General features: G+C 40.8%; 1 protein-coding gene across 1 annotated transcript in view; it reads right to left on the bottom strand.

Moving 5' to 3' along the window:
* Window positions 1–7,675: 7,675 nt before the first annotated feature.
* Window positions 7,676–20,989, bottom strand: part of LOC112904668 — a 20,380-nt gene continuing 7,066 nt past the window's right edge. The window contains exon 2 of the mRNA XM_025975311.1: window positions 7,676–8,147. Within this exon, the coding sequence (XP_025831096.1) occupies window positions 7,676–8,147 (472 nt within the window). The remainder of the gene's footprint in view (window positions 8,148–20,989) is intronic.

Here is a 20,989-nt window from a genome sequence, read left to right as displayed (position 1 = left end):
CCAAGCGTCTTATTCACTCCAAAATGCCCACCAGATGATCCATCATGAAGATACTGCAACACCTCTCTAACCTTGTTTCGAGGAATAACCAGTTGCTTTCTATCTTCCCTCCATCTGGACTTTCAATAACACGCTTCAAAATGCTATCCTCCAATACCATTGAATCCCACTGAGCCCATAACGACTTTAGTATTTTGGTACAGGAAAAGACTTGCTCCCACGTTGGCGGTATTCCGTCTTCTTTCCATTCCATTATCTTCTTCAAGTCCGGGTCGTTTTCTTGGTCGTGTTTTATATTGTCAGGTAACCATTCGTCATCGATTACCGTGACCCGTCGAATTGCCTCTTCCGTTCTTTTCCATTCGATCACACTGCTTGCAGTCTGCTTGACAAGATCTTCTGGAAAGTGCATCGGCATTCTTGTGTCCGGTTCCAGGCCGGTGCTCCACGTCAAAATCATATTCCTGTAGCTTCTCAATCCATCGACCTACCTGGCCCTCCGGATTCTTGAAGTTCAGAAGCCACCTTAAAGCTGCATGATCGGTGCGTAGGGTGAATTTTTGTCCGTACAGGTATTTATAAAAATGTATTACACCTTTGACTACAGCCAGCATCTCTCGCCTAGTGACGCAGTAGTTTCTTTCGGCTTTTGATAAGGTCATGCTAAAATAGCCGATGGCCATCTTGTAACTGCGAAAGAACGGCTCCCATTCCCACATTGCTGGCGTCGGTGTCCAAAATGAACATTCCATTGGGCCGAGGATATACCAGTACGGGGGCTGTGATTAAATCCTGCTTCAAAGTGTCAAATGGCGTTTAGCAATCCGAATCCCAATGAAATTTGCGGCCACTTTCGGTTAAACGTGTCAAAGGTTTGGCGATATTGGCGAATCCATAAACATAGCGACGATAATAAGTACACAATCCCAAGAAGCCACTTATGTCGTGGACATTTTCAGACACTGGCCATTCTTTCACGGCCTTTATCTTCTCTGGATCCACGGCCACGCCCTTCGCCGAGTTTCAAATTGGCCTCGCGTAACCGCTGGAATACCTATTGCAAATTCTGTAGATGTTCATTAAACGTGTTTCCAATCACTATGATGTCATCCAGGTATACCAAGCAGGTCTTTGCAATTTGATCACTTAAGATTTTCTCCATCAACCTTTCCTACGTCGCCGGGTCATTGCATAAACCAAAAGGCATAACTGTAAACTGCCAAAGGCCCGTGCCGATCGAGAATGCGGTATTTTCCTTGTCGGCAGCATCTAAAGCAACTTGCCAGTATCCGCTCTTCAAGTCGAGTGTGGAAAACATTTTCGAACCAGAAGGTTCCAAGGTGTCATCAATCCGTGGTAGTGGATAACTATCTTTCTTAGTTAGGTCGTTGAGCTGGCGGTAATCCACACAAAAACGGGTTGTTTCATCCTTCTTCTTTACCAATACTACCGGTGATGTCCATGGACTTGAGGATTGTTGTTTCGGAAGGGAAGGAGTACTTTTTCTACACCGCCTTCTCGTGTGACCTAGTTCGCCGCAATTCCAACATCTAAGCCTTCGTGTTTCTTTATCGAACTTGGAGATGATTCGGCAGACGGTTTCTTCTAGAGATTCTGACGAATCCGTTTCTTCACGTAGTAGCCGAACCCTTCCCTGTCTGTTATAGGGCCGTTTAACAGTTTCATACTCCAATGCACGAACCAATGCATCAGCTAGCGTCTTAGGTCATTCAAGGTGTACTTCGTTGTTGGGTGTCACTGTCCCGAAGTCCATCAGTAAATGCCTCCACTGCCAACCTTTCCATCAATTCTTCTGGCGTATTAGGATAGGCCAGTCGAGACAGTCTCGCAATATCGGCCTCGAATTCTTATAGGGATTCCATTGGTTTCTGCTTTGGTTTCTCTTCTGTTTCTTGAATATTCTTATTAAATTTTTCTTCCCATTTATTCTCCAATTCACATTTCAAACTTACTATTTTCTTCCTATTTATTTTCCAATCTTTTAGTGTTTTCTTCCAATTTATTTTCCAAACTTTCACTATTTTGTTCCAATTTTTCCTCCAATTTATTTTCCAGACTTTTACTGTTTTCTTCCAATTCACGTTTCAAACTTTTACTATATTCTTCCAATTTTTTCTTCTAATTTATTTTCCAAACCTTTACTGTTTTCTTCCAATTTACGTTTCAAGATTTGCGTCAATTCATCTTCGAAAAGGAACGTTTCAGGATCGTGATCTTTTTTCAACGCCTCCGCTAGCCGCCACGGAAGTTCCGTTTTGTTACCACTTGTCGCTTCATCCCGTTCTTCCAATTGTCTTCTTAACTCGGCTACTTTTAATTCGTATGACTTCTTGCCATTGTAATGTTGTTTACTTAACCGCACACCTGACACCAGTTGTAATGTTTGTGGGTTTAACAAATTAACTTCTAAGACTCACAACAACAAAAACTATTTATTTACACTAATTATTATTGAAATTAGAAGCACTATTAAATTGTTACTACACTTAGGTAATTATTCTATTTATTTACACTACTGTTACTATTCACTGTTCTATTTATTTCACTTCTATCACTGTCTATTTGTTTCTTGATTCTCTTCTGGAACGGTCAATTTATTTCTACTCTACTTCGGCGATCGTCTTTTCCTTTTTATACTCCCTTGCCTCCTTTCGGGAACGTTCTTCAGCCTTCCAGAGAAGTCTCGTTTTCTTTGAACGCTTTAATTGCTTTCCTGGAACGCAGGTATGACACACACGTTTACAGATGTGGCGCACATGAAGAAAAGTGCCCGCGGCTAGTCGGCGAATCGATTAGCCGCTCACACACACGTATGCCCGATCGCACACAATCACGCTCGTGGTCGCTACAATATATATCTAGTTGTCTCTTTCTTTCTCCATGTGCGTATAATTTCTTTATAATTGCAAAGCTAATGAAAATATATACATTAAACCACAAGGTGATAAATAAACTTTCTTCGTTTTAAGGTATATAATATCTAATTTAAGGGACGTTCCCGACAAAAGAAGGTGCGGCGAGGTCCTTTATTCTCTCCAAAGATAGTCCAGCAGTTACCACGCGCAAACAGCTACGTGTGCCCAGTAACAGTTTGGCGCCCAACGTGGGGCCATGTAACGTCTTCAGAGCGAAGAAACCCACGCCTAACAGGACAGCACAACGCAGCCCTTCTTCAGGGACACCGTCGACACGTCAAGACCATCGCCGTTTCAAATCCCGCTCCGAACGCCACCACCGCCAGCAACCCAGCCAGTGCCGCCAACGCAGGTCACCTTTAATCCTGCCACCTTTCAAGTTCGGGATGAGTGGCCCAGCCCATCAACGCCGAAGGTACCAGCGACCAAGGCGGAAACCTCCACAAGCATTACGCAAACACCAACCCTACTGACAGAGGGTTTCGAAAATTGTCAGTAGCGCCCAAAGACAACCACCCAAGAAATCGTTCAGGAATTGCTGGATCGTTTAACACGGCCATGAACCCCACGTCCTAGTCCACTACCACGGTTGGGCGGAACACCAGAAGCGGATCCAGAAGTGTTTTTAACGCGCCTCGAGGAACATTTTCACCAGCACAGCCCACAAGATCTCCATCACCATCGCCGTCGGCCAACTAGACGGGGAAGCCCGGGATTGATACCGTCCATACCAGGGTTTGCAGCTACCATTTACCGAGTTCCGAGCGCTGATCACCGGCGAGTTCGACAGCCCGTCGCGTCGAAACACCGCAATGGCCAAGTTTTTCACAGAGCGACAATCAAAGGAACCCGTCTATTGTTTCCTGAAGCGGAAGGAATAGCTGGCAGCCCGTTTGAACTTCGTCCTGACTGACAGCGAGCTCGTGACCCACTGTATGGACTTAGTTCCTAAAGGACTTGCCGCCTACATCGAAACGGTCGCACCCGCAACCTTTGCCGCCTTCCTAGACATAGCGGTGCAGTTAGAAAACAGGCTCGGGTCGGCCACCCATACAAACGCTAGCAACCGGAGTCCCAGCAACAATCCACCACCGACGACGCCCAAATCATTGCCACCTTGCCATTTCTGTCCCGGGAGACATTACAACCGGGACTGCCGGAACGGCCATTGGTACAAGAGTCGCGGCGATTGGAAAGGGATGTCCCAACAGCGGCAGCCTCCAAACGGCCATCGAACCCAGGGATACGGTCAGCAGCAGCAGTGAATCGAGTGTCTTCAGGACCTTCGGGAAACGAGGTTGGGGCCGGGGCCATTTCCCGGCCCGTTCAGAAATCAACCGCCACCACATTAACTCTAACCCCAACGTCCCGAACATGACCAAGCCAAACCCATCACCCTCGCCACTAACACCAATGAGGCAGCCCACGTGTACGGTCCATCGCACCTAGAGGTCACGATTGCACAAGAACAGGCGGTCGAAATGTTTTTCGTAAGTCCGGATCTACACGAGGCCGCTATCGTAGGTCTTCCCTGGCTCCAGACTAACCGGGTTACACTGGACTTCCAACGCCGTTGTCTACACTTTGGACGTGAACAACGGAAGACCATATATTGGAGGGTTCCGCCACCGGTAACGAAGACCGTCAACATAAGGATTAATATGGACGCCATACCGACGGGAAACCAGGCCGACTATAAGGACCTGCTCCACGAGTTTCGGGACGTCTTCGATACCTCCGCGCCGACAGCAACGCCGACCACCAATCACCACATTCGCTTAAAGGAACACCGCCCTTCCCGTATCGCTCCATACAGGCAGTCTGCCCAAAAACAGCAGGCGATCCAGGAGCAGATAGAGGGGATGCTGACCAAAGGCACCATCGAGCCCAGTAACTCCGAATATTCCAGCCCCATTGCAGATAAGTCCAAAAGAAGGACGGAACACCCCGGTTCTGCATCGACTTCAGGCGGCTGAACTCCCAGACCATCAGTGAAGCCACCCCGCTCCCGAACATCCAGCAAACCCTCAAACACTTGAGACAAGCACGGGTCTTCAGCACACTTGACCTAAAGTCCTATAATTGGCAGGTTCCACTGGCGGACGAGAGCCGGCCCCTCACATTTTCCACAACCGACGGTGCGAGCTACCAGTCATGCCGTTCGGGCTGAGGAACGCACCATCAACGTTGCAGAAGCTGATAGCCCAAGAAGTTCTCACCGGACACCTGGACGACTTCACCCTGATGTACTTGGCCGACATCGTGATATACTCCGACTCACACCAGGAGCACATCCGACACTTGCGGCTAGTCTTGGAGAGGCTCCGTACCCATAGGCTTCGCGTCGGTCCTGAAAAATGCCAACCAGCCCGACCAGAGATCGAGTACTTGGGACATCGCGTCACAACGGACGGACATCTCCTGACGAAGCATTACCTCCGCCAAATTCAGAGTTTGCCGCCACCAAACACTCGTAAACAGCTGCGCTATGTACTGGACGTGAGCAACTGTTTGCGAGAATACATTCCCCGCTTAGCCGAAATCACCGCTCCGCTGACCAAATTGCTCTCGGCCAAGGAAAAGTGCAGATGGGTCCAAAAGGCCAACCAGGCTTTCCTCAACTTGAAGGACGCGCCCTCTCGACCCCTCCGACTATACCGACCCAATCCGGATATGACGTACGTGATCCAGACCGACGCCAGCTATATCGGGCTCGCTGCCGTTTTATACCGAGAGGACCAGGATGGCCGACGACGCGTGGTCTCATTCGCCAGTACCCGACGCGATGGTCCTTATGGCTGCAGGAATTCAGTTTCACGGTACAACACTGTCCGGGTTGGCTTAACCAACTGCCGGACATACGCTCCCGTAAACCTGAAGAACAGGAAATAAAGGACACTGCATGTGATCGGATGCTGCCACCAGATTGTTTTCCGGCGGCCATTAACCAAGTAAACAAACACGACGACCCATCACCACCACTCACCGTGCGCATCGAAGAAGGACGGCTCGTAGATCCCGGGATACAAAGGATAATCCTGTGTTGGCATCGGTTACAGACCGTAGCCCTACAATTCCCCGGCGAAAGAGGTTTCCGGGATTACTATATAGTTAGGAATGGCTTCCTCTTCCGTCGGAAGGACAACAGGGATCTCTTCGTTGTATCAGAAGCCCTACAGCAGCACGTCTTCCACGACCATCCCGCCGCTGGCCACCTGGGAAGCGACTAGACGTTCCGGACCATCCATCTGCAATACCACTGGCCGACGCTGCAAAAGGACGTCCGTCAGTATCTAAAGGGATGCCTAAACTGCGCCTGCACAACGTCGGGCATCCGTCAGAAGGCCGCGACTCTACACCCAAGAACACTCCGACGTCCCTGGGAAACCGTGGCGGTCGACATAATGGGACTTTACCCTCTCTCCACGGCAAACAACAGATTCGTCAGAAGCCAAGGCCGTCCCAAGCACTCCGTCGCCAGCAAGTGTACCAAAGGAGGTATGTCGCCGAGCCACAACAACCACAAGTAGGTTTTCAAGTGGGAGACCTCGTTTTGGTCAAGAACTTCAAAAAGCAACCGCCCCCCATGAAGTCACCGAGGGCGCGGTACAATCGGCCATGCTATACGGAGCACCGATTTGGGCAGATGTGTAAAGTGAAAGAATGCAGGTCTCTTTTAAGCGCGCAAAGAACTTTAGTTGTAAAAGCAGCGGCGGCGTATCGCACCGTTTCTACGGAAGCGGCTTTCGTCGTGAGTAGAGTACTGCCGTTTGATTTGTTGTTGCAGGAAACAGCTAAAAAGTACAGACTTTTTGCTGATCTACCACGCGACAACGACATTATTGATGTACAACTCCAGGACCGACAGCTCGAACGACGTGTCAACCTAGCGGACACTACGCATCCGGCGGACATGGACAATTTCCGGTTTACGGAAGGAGTCCAAAATGCATACGAGACTGTCTGCTATACGGATGGATCGAGATTGGACGACGGACGAGCTGGAGGATCTTTCATACTCTACCACGGCGATACGGAAATTCATCGGGAAAATTTCACCCTCGCGGAAAATAGTACTATCTTTCAGTGCGAAATGGTAGCACTACGACAAGCAGTAACACATCTACAGGGGCAAACGGACATAATCAAGGAGTGCTCCATCGTGACGGACAGCCTGTCTGTTTTGACGGCTCTTCGCAATATGAAACAACCGACCGCTTTACAACTGGAGACGTGGGAACTCGCGGTCAGCTTGGCCGCCGAAATTTCCCTACGTTTCCACTGGACACCGTCGCATTCTGGTAATGCGAAAAACGACGCTGCGGATGAATTTGCGAAGGCCGCCGCCACTGACCAGGCGACAGCACCCATCTACGACCTGGTGCCCAGAGCAGTCGTTAAACGACGATTGCGTACTTTATCTCTGGAGGCTTGGAAGGAACGATGGAGGACTGCTACAACCGGAAGGACTACGGCGAGCTTCTTACCGGAACCCTGTTACGACAGGAAGATCACCGGGAATTTCGACTTCTACATGGTTCAACTGATGACAGGACACGGGAATTTTAAATCATATCTGAAGCGTATCGGCAAAATCGAGGACGACATTTGCGAATGCGGTGGCACCGATACGGCGGAACACGTCCTGTTCGAGTGCGACTTAGTTGAACAACATCGCGGCGCCGCCGACCGGGCCCTCGCGATTCACGGCTTAAGGTGGCCGACCAACTATCGGGAGGTCACACAGCTGTGGAACGAAAGGGACTGGTGGGACGCATTTCGGACATTTTCGGGTCGTGTCGAAAAATTAAAAGTTGACAATTAAAATGCCCTTGTGTTGTGCGTGCTCTGTACTCGTGTTCGCGCCCGTTTGCTTCGGTTTCGCGTTCGGTTAGCGTTCGGTTTCCCGTTTTTCGATTGTTCGCGGTCGAGGTCGCGAACGCGTCCCCGTGGAGCCACTCTGGAGTCAAAACGACGCGGAAGACTGAAGCCTGCGCATCCACATCACCCAGCCACGGACCATACCGAGAAGGCGACCAACAGGATAGCGGACATGGAACAGCACCGCGTCGGTTGCGGACCGGAAGAGCCTGGAAGACTGAAGCCTGCGCCCCCAAACGGCCCACCCCGTTGTCAAACACAAGCGCGGCGGAATGGAACAGCACCAGGACTCGGAACCTCCAAAACATTTGGCTTCGGGAAAGTGCGAGCCTCCACTCGAACGTTGTACTGATGTATTCAGTAATACATTGACAATCATGCCAATAGAACACGAATTATCAACTCACACACACGTTTGTTGAGAGGGGGGCACGAGCGCTCACACTTGTGTTTTCTTTATTTATAGCCTAGACCCAGCCATGGACCTGGACCTGACCCTACTGACACCTGTTATTTGACCACATTAATAAGTTTGATGTATACTAAATCACTTATGTAAGAGAGATATAGTTTATCTACCTATTTACTTATTATAAGTGCAAACATTTGTCTACCAGCGTATCTATTTATCTCTCATATCTTCTCTCGCTCTTACATTTGTTTGTTTGTTTGTTTGTTTGTTTACTCTTTTTGATGGTCTAGAAGAGGTTAAAACCTCGCCCGTCATCCCTGAACCATGTCTTACAGAAACTTTTATTTGATTTCTATAACTTTTAACGTTAGCCAGCTGCGATAAAAGTTGTTGCTTCTCGCCTACCGTGGTTGCCTTCTTCAATAGCATTTTAATTCTTCGTACAGTCTTGGTACAGTTCTTCAGTCCGTCGCGCGCTGCATCTTCGCTGTAGGTTGTCTGCAAAGTCTTTACTAATGATGTTATAGTAAAAATCAGAAGCTTAAGAACCTTTTTGGCAGACATGATCTGAAACAAAAACGTAAAAACATCGGTCGTTTAATAAAATATATTAATCACTAATATTAGTAGAACACGGATTTAAAGCAGATGGCCTGCATAAAAACTGCTCTTAGAATTACATTAAAAACATGTGTTATTATGATGAATATTATTGCCTTAGTCAAGCTATTTAATTTGAAATTTATCACATACTACACAGTGAAAAACAAGGGGTAGTGGTGTTTTATCTGAAACATTTGATACCAGTACGTAACACCACCTCATGCAAAAATGGAAACCTACCTCTTTCAAATAAAATAATTCGAAGTGGTCTGTATTCTATCGAAACTGCCAGACGCGGATCGCGATTTCGATCTTTTTAGACCTCATTAGGGCGTCGCAGGCAGCTCCGACAGAACACAGACCAACCTTCACCTGCTGTTTTAGCAGTGCGTTTTTTTTTTAACTGTGGAGCATACGTAATCCTAAAATGTAGCATCGTGCTACAGATGGCGTTTACTGCGCCATTTGTAGTATTTTCTACCTCTTTCCACATAAAAAATACAAGCTGATGCTAATCACGATGGAGGAGTGGGTAAAAGTACCTAACACACTGTGTTATTCANACGGTCATACCCCCACTCCTATCCCAAAATAACGAACGCTCATTGGTCGAAAAAAAAAAATTTCACAAGCCACGCCCCTCGAAAAAAAAAAATTCCATATATGGTCATACCCCCACTCCTATCCAAAATAACGAACGCTCATTGGTCGAAAAAAATATCACAAGCCACGCCCCCTCAAAAAAAAAAATCAGAAAAAAAAAATTACAAGCCACGCCCCGCGCATGCGTAGAAAGGAGATAATAATACCAAAAAAAGTCATCCCCACTCTGATCCAGAACCGCTACATATATACTACTTACGTTCCGTTTATAATCCTCTGGGACTTTCCCCGTTTCGTAAATGTGACTAACTAGCTTAAACATACGATATCTAACCTCTTGTCCTGCATGTTTTAGAATTTCCCCCTGTATCCCATCTACACCTGGTGCCTTATTATTCTTTAAATTTTTTAATGCTACTTGAACTCTTCTCTCATTATGGGATAACCAAGCTCATCTATTTCCACACTATCTTTCGTCTCTAATATATCTCCTAGCTCAGGGCCTGCGTATAGGTTCTCTAAATATTCTTTCCATCTATCTGCCTTTTCCTCATTTCCTATCAAAATGTCCCCTACCTCGTTTTTTATATTATTACTACTGTATCCTACATCTCTAAAATTCCTCTTAATTATATTACATGCCTCATCGGTTTTACCTGCTTCAAACTTTTCTTCTACTTCATTACACATCCTATCAATCCACTGTTCCTTAGCTGCCCTACACTTCCTAATTATTTCCCACTTTAAAGCTTTATATCTTTTTTGCCCTTCTTCGTCTGTCCTGTTTTTTGTTTTGTAATCCTACAATCTCATTTGTTATCCAGGGTTTCCTACTATCGTTTTGTTTATGACCTAGTATAACTGTAGCTGCTGACTTTAGGCACGTTTTAATGCAGTTCCATTCTGTCTCTATGTCCCCGTCATTTGTTTCTCCAGCCGCCTTTAGTATTTCGTCTGTCCTTCCATCCCTCTTTTTCAGAATTTTGAATTTAAGGTTGGTCTTCATAACTACTAAGTTATGATCGCTATCTATGTCTGCTCCTGGATAACTCCTACAGTCCTTCACTTGATTTTTAAATCTTTGCCTAACAAGTATGTAATCTATCTGATATATTCTTAAATCACCTGGCACCTTCCTCGTATAGCGCCTCCTAACGTGATGGTTGAATAAAGTATTCGCGACGGTTAAGTTATGTTTATCGCAAAATTCTATCAGCCTGTCTCCGCTATCATTTCTATTGCCTAATCCAAAAGAACCTGCTATTGCACCCACTTTACCTTCACCTATTACTGCGTTNAAACAGGTATGTATCACTAGTCCGACAAAAATAATAATTTTTTCGTTTGCCTATTTGTAACATAAGATACTGTGGAAAAATCTTTTTTTCAAATTTAAATAACTTTATTTTTTAGTAAGTAAGCTAGATAAGAAAATTTGTGTATTTATATTTAAAAAAAAATAAAATTAAACTTCATCAGATTCATCTGATAAATCTTCATAATCTTCACTACTAACATCGCTATCATCTTCATCTATTTCACTTTCTTCACTCGTGATATTTGACTCTGTAATAACATGAAAAAATTAAGTAAATTATGTAATAAAGAATAATCAATCAATAAATAACAACAGGGTACCTTGTATGTCAGAAGATAATTCTTTAAAAGATAGAATTTGGGGACCATCAAACCAATCCAAAATTTTCTGGCAATTTTTCAGTAGGGCACCGCATGTGTGCATTACACCATATATTGCAGATGAATGCAGTTCTTTTAATTTGTTGCAACAGTTCTTGTTCTGTTGGAATAGTAGAATAATAGAAAAGAAGTACATATTATATTTGACAAGTACAGAAAACCCAGTATTAAAGATTTTGAACATGATCTGAGAGGTTAAGAGGACACACAGTATGACGTAATACGTAAAGACATTAATCGTCTTACAGATTTCTGCAAATTATTGAGAAGCAACAACTTTAAAGAAAAATTTGTAGAATTTTTAATTGAAGGGACAACGAATGAATTTATTACATTGATCACAGGAAAGACTGTTAAACTTAATTATGATCAATGTTACACTTATGAGGTGTCTAGTGAAAATAAAATAAAAAGAGTCATTGTCTATAACCTCTCTTGTTATCATGAAGAAGCTGATACAAAAATTGTATACCACGTTTGTCAATTTAATACTAACTACCGTGTGTAGATTCATTGCACAGATTCTGATATACCAATAATAACGTTGGAAAATTTTAAACATTTAGAAGATCACATTCAAATAATTATTGATTTAAGAACGAGTAAAAAAAATGTACTTAAACATAAATGAGATCAATTATCTTGTTCACTCGTCATATACCATATTTTTACAAGGAATGATTACAATCCTGCTTTCTTTCGTAAAGGAAAAAAGAAACCTTTCAGTATTTTAAAGAAAAATGAAAATTTTCCAGAGGCTTTTATTCAACTCCTACGAATTGAAAATACAGGATTAAGAACATCAAATAAGGTAGTTCAAATTATTGAAGAGAATGTATGCAGAGTATATTCATTAAAAACGAAAAATGATATCAACAAAGGACGGTATGAGTTATCTAAAAAAGGTTATAAATCAAAAAATCAAAATGAAGAAATTTTAAAACGAAAAATCGTAGGATATGATCCTTCCAGTTTGTCACCAACAAAACAAGAACTGTTGCAACAAAATGTAATGGTGTAGTGCACACATGCAGTGCCCTACGGAAAAATTGCCAGAAAATTTTGGATGGACAATAATTGATGGCAAATATTGTAGCTAGCACGAGCGTGTTTGTGTGTGATCGGGCATACGTGTGTGTGAGCGGTTTATCGATTCGCCGACTAGCCGCAGGCGGCTTTCTTCATGTGCGCCGCATTTGTAAATGTGTGAAACTTTTCCGGACGACTAGGAAGCAAAAGAGTATTTAAGGGAGAGACGATCGCTGAAAAGAGTAGAAATAAATTGACCGTTGCAGAAGTGAATCGAGAAATAAATTGACAGTGATAGCAGTGAAATAAATAGCGCAATAAATAATTCAACCTAAGTTTAGTAATAACTTAATAGTGATATTAATTGTAACTTGGCTTAGCTTTAACATTATTCAAAATAATTTATGAAATAAAAGCACTTGGGTTTTGTTATTGTTGTTTGCTCTTGTGATTTCTAGTATTTCTAATAAATCCAATCAGTTTCCTTTACTTTGTGTATGTAGCAATTTGAAATTATTTATATCTAATGTATGATTGTTTTGTATGAAATGGTTTACTAAATTTGTATTTTTTGGGTGTTGTGCTATTGTTTTTTGATGTTCAACCAAACGTGTTTTTATTGAACGACCCGTTTGACCTAAATATACAGAATATAGAATTAAATAGTGTTTTTTAAGTTCTTCAATAATTTGTGTAAATTAATAGTTTTAGCCGTTGTGATTCATAAAAGTTAATTTCGTTAAACCCACGAACATTACAACTGGTGTCAGGTGTGGGGTTGAATAAAAGACATTACAATGTACGAATTAAAAGTAGCCGAGTTAAGGAGAGAATTGGAAGAACGGGATCAAGCGACAAGCGGTAACAAAGCTGAACTTCAGTGGCGACTGGCGGAGGCGTTGAAAAAGGATAGCCATGATCCCGAAACGTTCCTTTTCGAAGACGAATTGTTGCAAATGAGTAAAAGTTTGGAAAATAAATTGGAAGAAAATAGTAAAAGTTTGAAGAATAAATTGGAAGAAAATAGTAAAAGTTTGAAGAATAAATTGGAAGAAAATAGTAAAAGTTTGAAACGTGAATAAATGGGAAGAAAAATTTAATAAGAATATTCAAGAAACAGAAGAAAAGATAAAAGTGCTGGAAGAATTGATTTTTAATAGAAAGACAAAACCAATCGAAGGGAATGTTGGCGCATCTAGTACACTCAACGAAGCTAGTCAAATCAGCCAAGGAAGCGGTATAGAGTCAAGAACACGAGTAAAACCACCAACGTTTGACGGAACGTTCTCATGGACCACATACCACAAGCAATTCGAAGCGGCTGCTAAGGCGAATAATTGGGCGCCTGAAGAAAAAGCCACTGCGTTGACCGTTGGGCTTAGTGGAGATGCACGTGATATTTTGAACACCCTTTCCTCGGAAGAATTGGCGGATTATGAACAGTTGGTAAAACAGTTATGTAATGTATCGGCACTTGAGTATGTGTATGTTACAAGGTCAACAAAGAAGATTAGTCTCAAGTGATAACACAGCAGAGCTGTGCTGACCGTCGAAAGGGCATATACATACGAAAGGCCGCTCTCTGTATTACGTTTGTATCTGACTTCTGTTTACGATTATCTATACAAATTAAATACTTATAATTACAATTACATCAGTGGTTAATTATTGAGTTCCACCTCGTACATAACAATTGGCGACGAGTCTAAAAGAACCGGAAAACGTGTAAGCAAATGTCGGATGACAATAATAGTGACTTGGGGAAAAATGAAGTAACGGACAGCCGAGTGAGTGAGTTAACAAGAGAGGAAGTGTGTACGTTATTGGTTTCTAAAGGTGTGCAGTTTGATAATAAAGACAGTACTAAGAGATTAAAGAAAAAGTTATTGTCGCAACTGCAAAAAGAGTTTGAAGAGAAAACGCAAGAAGAAAGCAAAAGTAAGTCGGACAAGACAACGACAAGTACAGAAGTAAGCAGCGCAGATGTAATGGCATCAATGGATTCAAAAATACGTTTAGAATTCGAACTTGGCCAGGATGATTGGGAAATATTCATTGAAAGATTAGAGTTGTTTTTCTTGGTAAACAACGTAACGGAAGATAAGAAGAAAGCGGCAATTTTGCTAATGAAGGTAAACGCTGACACCTACTTAGCTACAAATTTATGTCATCCGGAACAGCTTAAAGATAAGAAGTTTGCAGAAATAGTTAAGCTTATAAGTGATCATTTGTGTCCAAAACCGTCAGAATCATTAGAACGTTATAAGTTTTACGGAGCAAAGCAAGCGAAAACAGAAACGATAAGTGATTTCGTAGCGAGACTTACGGAGTTGTCGCTGAATTGTAATTTTACATCAGTGGAAACAGCGCTTCGTGATCAACTAATATGTGGATTACATGATAATACTACTAAAATCCAACTTTTCAAAGTTCGTTAACGTATGAGCAAGCGTTAAAAATAGCAATTTCATGTGAGAAAGCTGAGAAAAATGCAGGGTCTACAAGCACAAAAAATGAGACAAGTGGATATCAAAGTAACGTGAATTTCGTGAAAAAAGATAATTCTCGTACAAACTACAGGAAAAAAATCAAAGAATGTACACGAAAATGACGGAACAAGGAAAGAACAGAAAACGAGTAAAGATGAAATAGTTTGTTACTGCTGCAATAAAAAGGGGCATTTCGCAAAGGAATGTAAACATAAGTACGAGAAGTGCCGAAAATGCAATCGTCAAGGACATTTGGAAGCCGCATGTAGGAGCACAGCCGTCTCTAATACAAGCCATGCTGAGAAATTTGGCAACAGCGCATTGCTTCGATGTGAGAGTCCTATTCTGCGAGTCTTAGTTGTTATTACTACACGTAGTTACACATGATTTTTAGACACCCATTACGATAAAAATTAATTGAATTATTAAATAACTAACTAAATAACATCACTGATAGTATGTGACATTATTTAAAATACACTTCAACATGTAGGTATTAAGAATAAAATAGAAAAGACAAAAGATTAGGTGTAAACATTGTTAGGTACCTACATGAATTTCATCTCGATAATTGTAATTTTATTAAAGCAAATTTCCACACCACAATTGAAGTATTGCCAAGGCGCGTTAGCTTTTTTTGGGGTTCACCAATAGCCCTGCCATCCCATTAGAAAAAACTAATTACAATTTCTAATTTACGGATTTTTGCTGTCTTACAGTTAGCTGAATTTGAATTGGAGTGGCGGGACTCTTGCTTTCTATAATTTATAATTTTAACGTAATCATTAAGCAAAACATTAGCAAAAGAAGATAAAATTTGGAAGAATATATCTTTATAGTGTTTTCCAAAACTAAATATTTTTGAAAATAGTTAATTTTCCTAAAATTGATTTTTGGAGTTCAGCCCGTAAATATTGTGTCTGCAGATATTCGTTATTACTTATTTCTTCAAGAATGGCATAAAAGTGAAAAAAAACTATACTAATATTATCAGTAGGAACAGAAAGTCCTCCCCTTTGTAAATAATCAAAATAAATATCTCCAACGCAAGAGCCTTTATTGTTTATTATGAGCGAAACACAATTGTTGCAAGTTATCTTTTTACGAGCAGAATGAACTGCATATCCTGAAATGGAAATTTTTAAGGAGTCATCTAAATCACAATTCATTAAAAAATCGGAATTTAAAATTTCAATAAACTGACTTATGTTTAAGGGAGACTCTTCAACAATTTAAATTCCTGTTTCATTTTTCTCTGGTAATTTAGGATATGTTAAAAGCACACTCAAAACATTACCGGCAGTGGATACTTTTTTTTACTGTTTTTATAATGTCACTTTCGTTAAAGTGATGTATGTAAACTCCAGAATATTTTCATGGAGTCCAATCTTTGCGAGGTATAGTACTTATGCATTTTTTTCGCATTTCATCATTTTTTTGGGAATAAAAATATAGACATACTTGTACTTACATTTTAAAGATGATTTATAATTTGAATAGCAACTGGGAACACAACGACGAGAGGCATTTTGTTAAGAAATAAACCAGAAAATTTACAACCAAAACACACAATCTGACCTAAAACATTTTCACTTCTTTCACATAATAGTTAATATTGCGTTCTGCAATTAAAAACTGTATCCAAAGGTATTAATCACTATAACACACTATAATCATCCTTATTGCACATTTACTGCACGATATTTCCGCTAAAATTAAAATATTATAGAACAACGAAAAAACACAACAACAAATGTATTCGTTGTAACTCTCATTAACTGGGAAATCCTGGGACTCCCACAGTGTTGCCAAGTAAACCTTCAGCATGACTTGTAAGTAGAGACGGCTGTGGTAGGAGCCAACGAGGAAAAGTACAACACATTCAAGAAGAGGAAAAGGGCAAGTCCAGTAGAAGTTCAAGCGAAGAGGACGTATACGAAATTCAAAACATGACGACTAGCGGTAATAGCTATCATATAAATAATGTAGTAAGCGATAACTTAGCGCGATCACCGATGTATGTCAACGTAAATGTAAATTCGAAAAATTTAAAAATGGAAGTAGATATGGGATCGTTTTGGAATATTATATCGAACGAAACGAAAAGTAAATATTTTCCAAACATTAAGACTAGTGAAATTTCGTTCGCGATGAATGCATATAATATGAAAATAAAACCAGTGGGTCTGTTACGTAACTTAAAAGTTCGCTTTAATAAACAAGAGTATACGTTAGATGTTTTGGTACTACCGGGACAAGGCTCGACATTATTAGGAAGGTCGTGGCTACATGCTTTCGGGCTGTGGCCTCTATTTCAAATAAATGAAATTAAAGCAAAAGATGATTTAGCAAACAGAGTAGCAAACGGTTTTTCGACTTTGTTTGGAGAAGGTACTAGTTGTTACAATAAAGGTACAATAAAGTTGATGTTAAAAGAAAACACAATCCCAAAAGCATGTAAGGTACGACACGTGCCAGTCGCTTTACGATAAAAAATCGAGACCGAATTAAAACGTTTAGAAAAACTTGGTCACATTGAACGCGTCCAAGCAAGCGAGTGGGCAACGGCAATCGTACCGAGAATCAAATCCGATAAAACAGTACGTATTTGCGGGAATTTTAAAATAACGGTTAACCCATGTTTAGTTGTGCACAGACACCCACTACCAACAATCGACGAAATTTTTGAGCAATTACAAGGAGGAGAAAAAATTACGCAAATTGACTTAGCACACGCGTACATGCAAATACAGATTCATCCAGATTCGCGAGACATGTTAACGATTATTACGCATATTGGCCTTTTTCGCTATACTAAACTTACGGAGGGAGTAGCGTCGGAACTGGGAGAATTTCAGAGAATCATAGAAAGTTGTTTACAAAATATAAACGGTCAAGTTGCTATTTATTTAGATAACATTTTTGTAACTGGTAAGAACGACAAAGAACACATTGATACGTTACATAAAGTTTTAAAGCGACTTGAAGAAAATGGATTTCGCGTAAATGTAAAGAAGTGTGATTTTATGAAAAGAGAATTGGAAATTTTAGGATTTGTAATTCGTAACGGTCAACTATGCACGTCAGAAAAGAAAGTAGAAGCGTTAGTGAAGGCACCAATACCGAAAAATAAAAAACAATTATTGTCTTTCCTAGGATTAGTAACTTATTACGAACGTTTTTTACCAAATCGAGCATCGCGTTGGAAGCCACTGTATGATTTAACAAAAAATGTAGATTATAAATGGAACGACGATTGTAACAAAGCGTATGCATGGCTAAAAAATGAAATAGCGTCACTCAAAGTTTTAGTAAATTACGATCCGACGCAAGAACTTGTACTTGCGTGCGACGCGTCTAATTATGGGCTTTCAGCGATCCTATCACACCGTTACTCAAATGGCGAGGAAAGACCGATTGCATTTGCGTCAAAAGTAATACCGGAAAAGGAACAGAGGAGAGCCATCATTGATAAGGAGGCAGCAGCAATCGTGTTTGGTTTCAAGAAATGTTATAATTACGTTTACGGCCGAAAAATAATTTTGAAAACCGATCATAAACCTTTGGTGTATATTTTCGGACCGAACCAAGAAATACCGTTGACTGCAGCTAGTCGCCTTCAAAGATGGGCTTATTTTTTGTCTCATTTTACTTATAAAATTGAATATGTAAATACAAAAAAGAACGGTAATTGCGATGCACTGTCAAGATTACCGGTAGACGACAAAATGCAAATTTTCAGTAAGAATTTTCAAACAATTAATTACGTTGAAGAAGAATTAAAAATCATAAGAGCTGAAGTAATAGCCAAAGAAACAAAAAAGGATAAAACCTTGAGTAAGATAATAAAGTATGTACAAGGTGAATGGCCAAAGCAAGAAAGTCTTACTGAAAACGAGCAAAAATACTATGCGAAAAGAAACGAACTGTACATTGAAAGAAATTGTTTACTATGGGGATATCGCGTAATTATTCCGGGTAAACTAAGAGAAAGAATGCTGAATGAATTGCACGAGTCACATTTCGGTAGCGTTAAAATGAAAATGCGAGCGAGATCTTACATTTGGTGGCCGAATATTGATAAAGATTTAGAGGAATTAGCGGCTACTTGTAAAGTATACATGAAAGAGCGAAATACTCCACCTAAAGTACCGTTAAATCCGTGGCCGACACCCAGTAAATGTTGGAGTAGAATTCACAGTGATTTTTTTAGGACCATTTGATGGGCATATGTCTATGGTTGTAATAGACGCGTACAGTAAATGGCCGGAAGTAATTGATATGAAAACCGATACAAAAACCGAAAGTACTATAAAACAATTTGAAAAAAAATTTTTCGCGTTTCGGGTTGCCAAATCATTTAGTGGTAAGATAATGGGCGACAATATACAAGCAATGAATTCGCGCTGTTCATGAAAGAAAACGGCATTAAACACACGTTTTCAGCGTCATATCACCCAGCCACAAATGGCGCAGCAGAAAATTTTGTCGGTATATTTAAAGATAAAGTAACAAAAATGTTAAAATCGGGAAAAACACTTTCAGACGCGGTCGAAAAGTTTTTATTTGATTACAGAAGTACTGAACATTGTTCGACGAAACGATCATCGTCATTTTTAATGTTCAAACGCGAAATGAAAACAAAACTTGACGTCGCAAAACCGAATGTAACAGATATAATAGAACAAGCGCAGTTGCAGCAAACACTGAGCCGTCGCGGATCGCGAAACGTAAAATTTGTAGAGGGTGAGAAAGTCTGGGTGATGGATTACTCGATTAATCCTGAGAAAAAAATAACAGCTCAACTTTCACCTGTAAACTTCGAGGTTGAAATTTCGCCGGGAGTAGTTTGGAAATAGCATGTTGACCAAATGTTAAAATATAAAGATCCAGTTAGTCAGATGGCGACTACAACTGAACCCAAGAAATCTCAACCTGGAGTAACTGCAATTAGATTGTCAAAACGATTAGCGAATAAGCGGGCAATCGATCATAAACAAATTAATATTAAAAAAAGCAAACACTATGTAAAGGAAGAGGAAGTTGTAATGTATCGGCACTTGAGTATGTGTATGTTACAAGGTCAAAAAGAAGATTAGTCTCAAGTGATAACACAGCAGAGCTGTGCTGACCGTCGAAAGGGCATATGTATAAGAAAGGCCGCTCTCTGTATTACGTTGGTATCTTCTGTATACGATTGTCTATACAAATTAAATACTTATAATTATAATAACATCAGTGGTTAATTATTGAGTTGGACCTCATACATAACAATCGGTTTCAATTATAAATTTCTTTCCATAAATATAGGGTCGAAAATGTTTTGTCGCGTCTATTATTGCCAAAAGTTCTCGCTCAATAGTCGAGTAGTTACGCTCAGCAGAAGTGAGTGTCCGAGAATAGTATGCTATTGGTTTGTCTTTTTAGGATAAAATAGCGCCTATGGCGTAGTTACTAGCGTCAGTGGTAACTGTAAATTGTTTTGTGAAGTCAGGATATTGAAGTATAGGAGCGTTGGTTAGAAACTCTTTACATTTATGAAATGATTCGACATAGTTCGGATTATTAATATCTATGACAGTTCCCTTTTTTAAACTATTGGTAAACGGCTGTATTATTTTGGCAAAGTTTTTGATAAAGCGTCGATAGTAACCTACTAATCCTAAAAAGCTTTTAATTTCTTTAGTTGTTTTCGGTAATGGGTAACGTTGGACGGCCTTAATTTTTTCCGAGTTCGGTTTTATACCTTGAGGTGTAACTACAAGACCCAAGAATGCAACTTCCTTTCTTAAACATTCTGATTTATTAAGATTGATACACTCTAATAGTTTTATTTACACACTATATACTAAATACTAATGATAAAAAATATATACACCAACTATAGCAAAAAAAGACAGAAAATATACATACGACACAATAGCAAAGAAGACAGAAAATATATATACAAACAATAGCAATTTATAGACAAAACATATAGTTAAAAATAGAGGAAAAAAAAACAAGGTGAAATTGATGTAGGTGAATATACATACATATATACAAAGTCACTACTGCGGAAACGACCGAGTTGATAACACTTGGCACAAACAAAAACGTAGAAGTTTTGGGGTTGGTTGGTTGGCGACTGACTCCTTCTCCCTTGCCGTGGGTCGGTGGAATATGGGAGTCTTGTTGGTAGTGAAAAAAAAAACTTTTGGGTGTTTCATTCCCACTAGTCAATAATGCTGGTGGGCGGGCAGTCCCTCCGGACTATGCCGGAAGGTAGGGCGGAAGGCCCTCTTCAGCCTGCTTTCAGGAATCGTGGGAATGGGTGGGTGGTGGTTCGGGTGAGAAAG

Source organism: Agrilus planipennis, unplaced genomic scaffold (assembly GCF_000699045.2).
Source record: "Agrilus planipennis isolate EAB-ADULT unplaced genomic scaffold, Apla_2.0 scaffold273, whole genome shotgun sequence".
Lineage (NCBI taxonomy): Eukaryota > Metazoa > Arthropoda > Insecta > Coleoptera > Buprestidae > Agrilus > Agrilus planipennis.
Note: the sequence above shows the minus strand (reverse complement) of the source record. Positions and strands in the feature narration are given on the sequence as shown.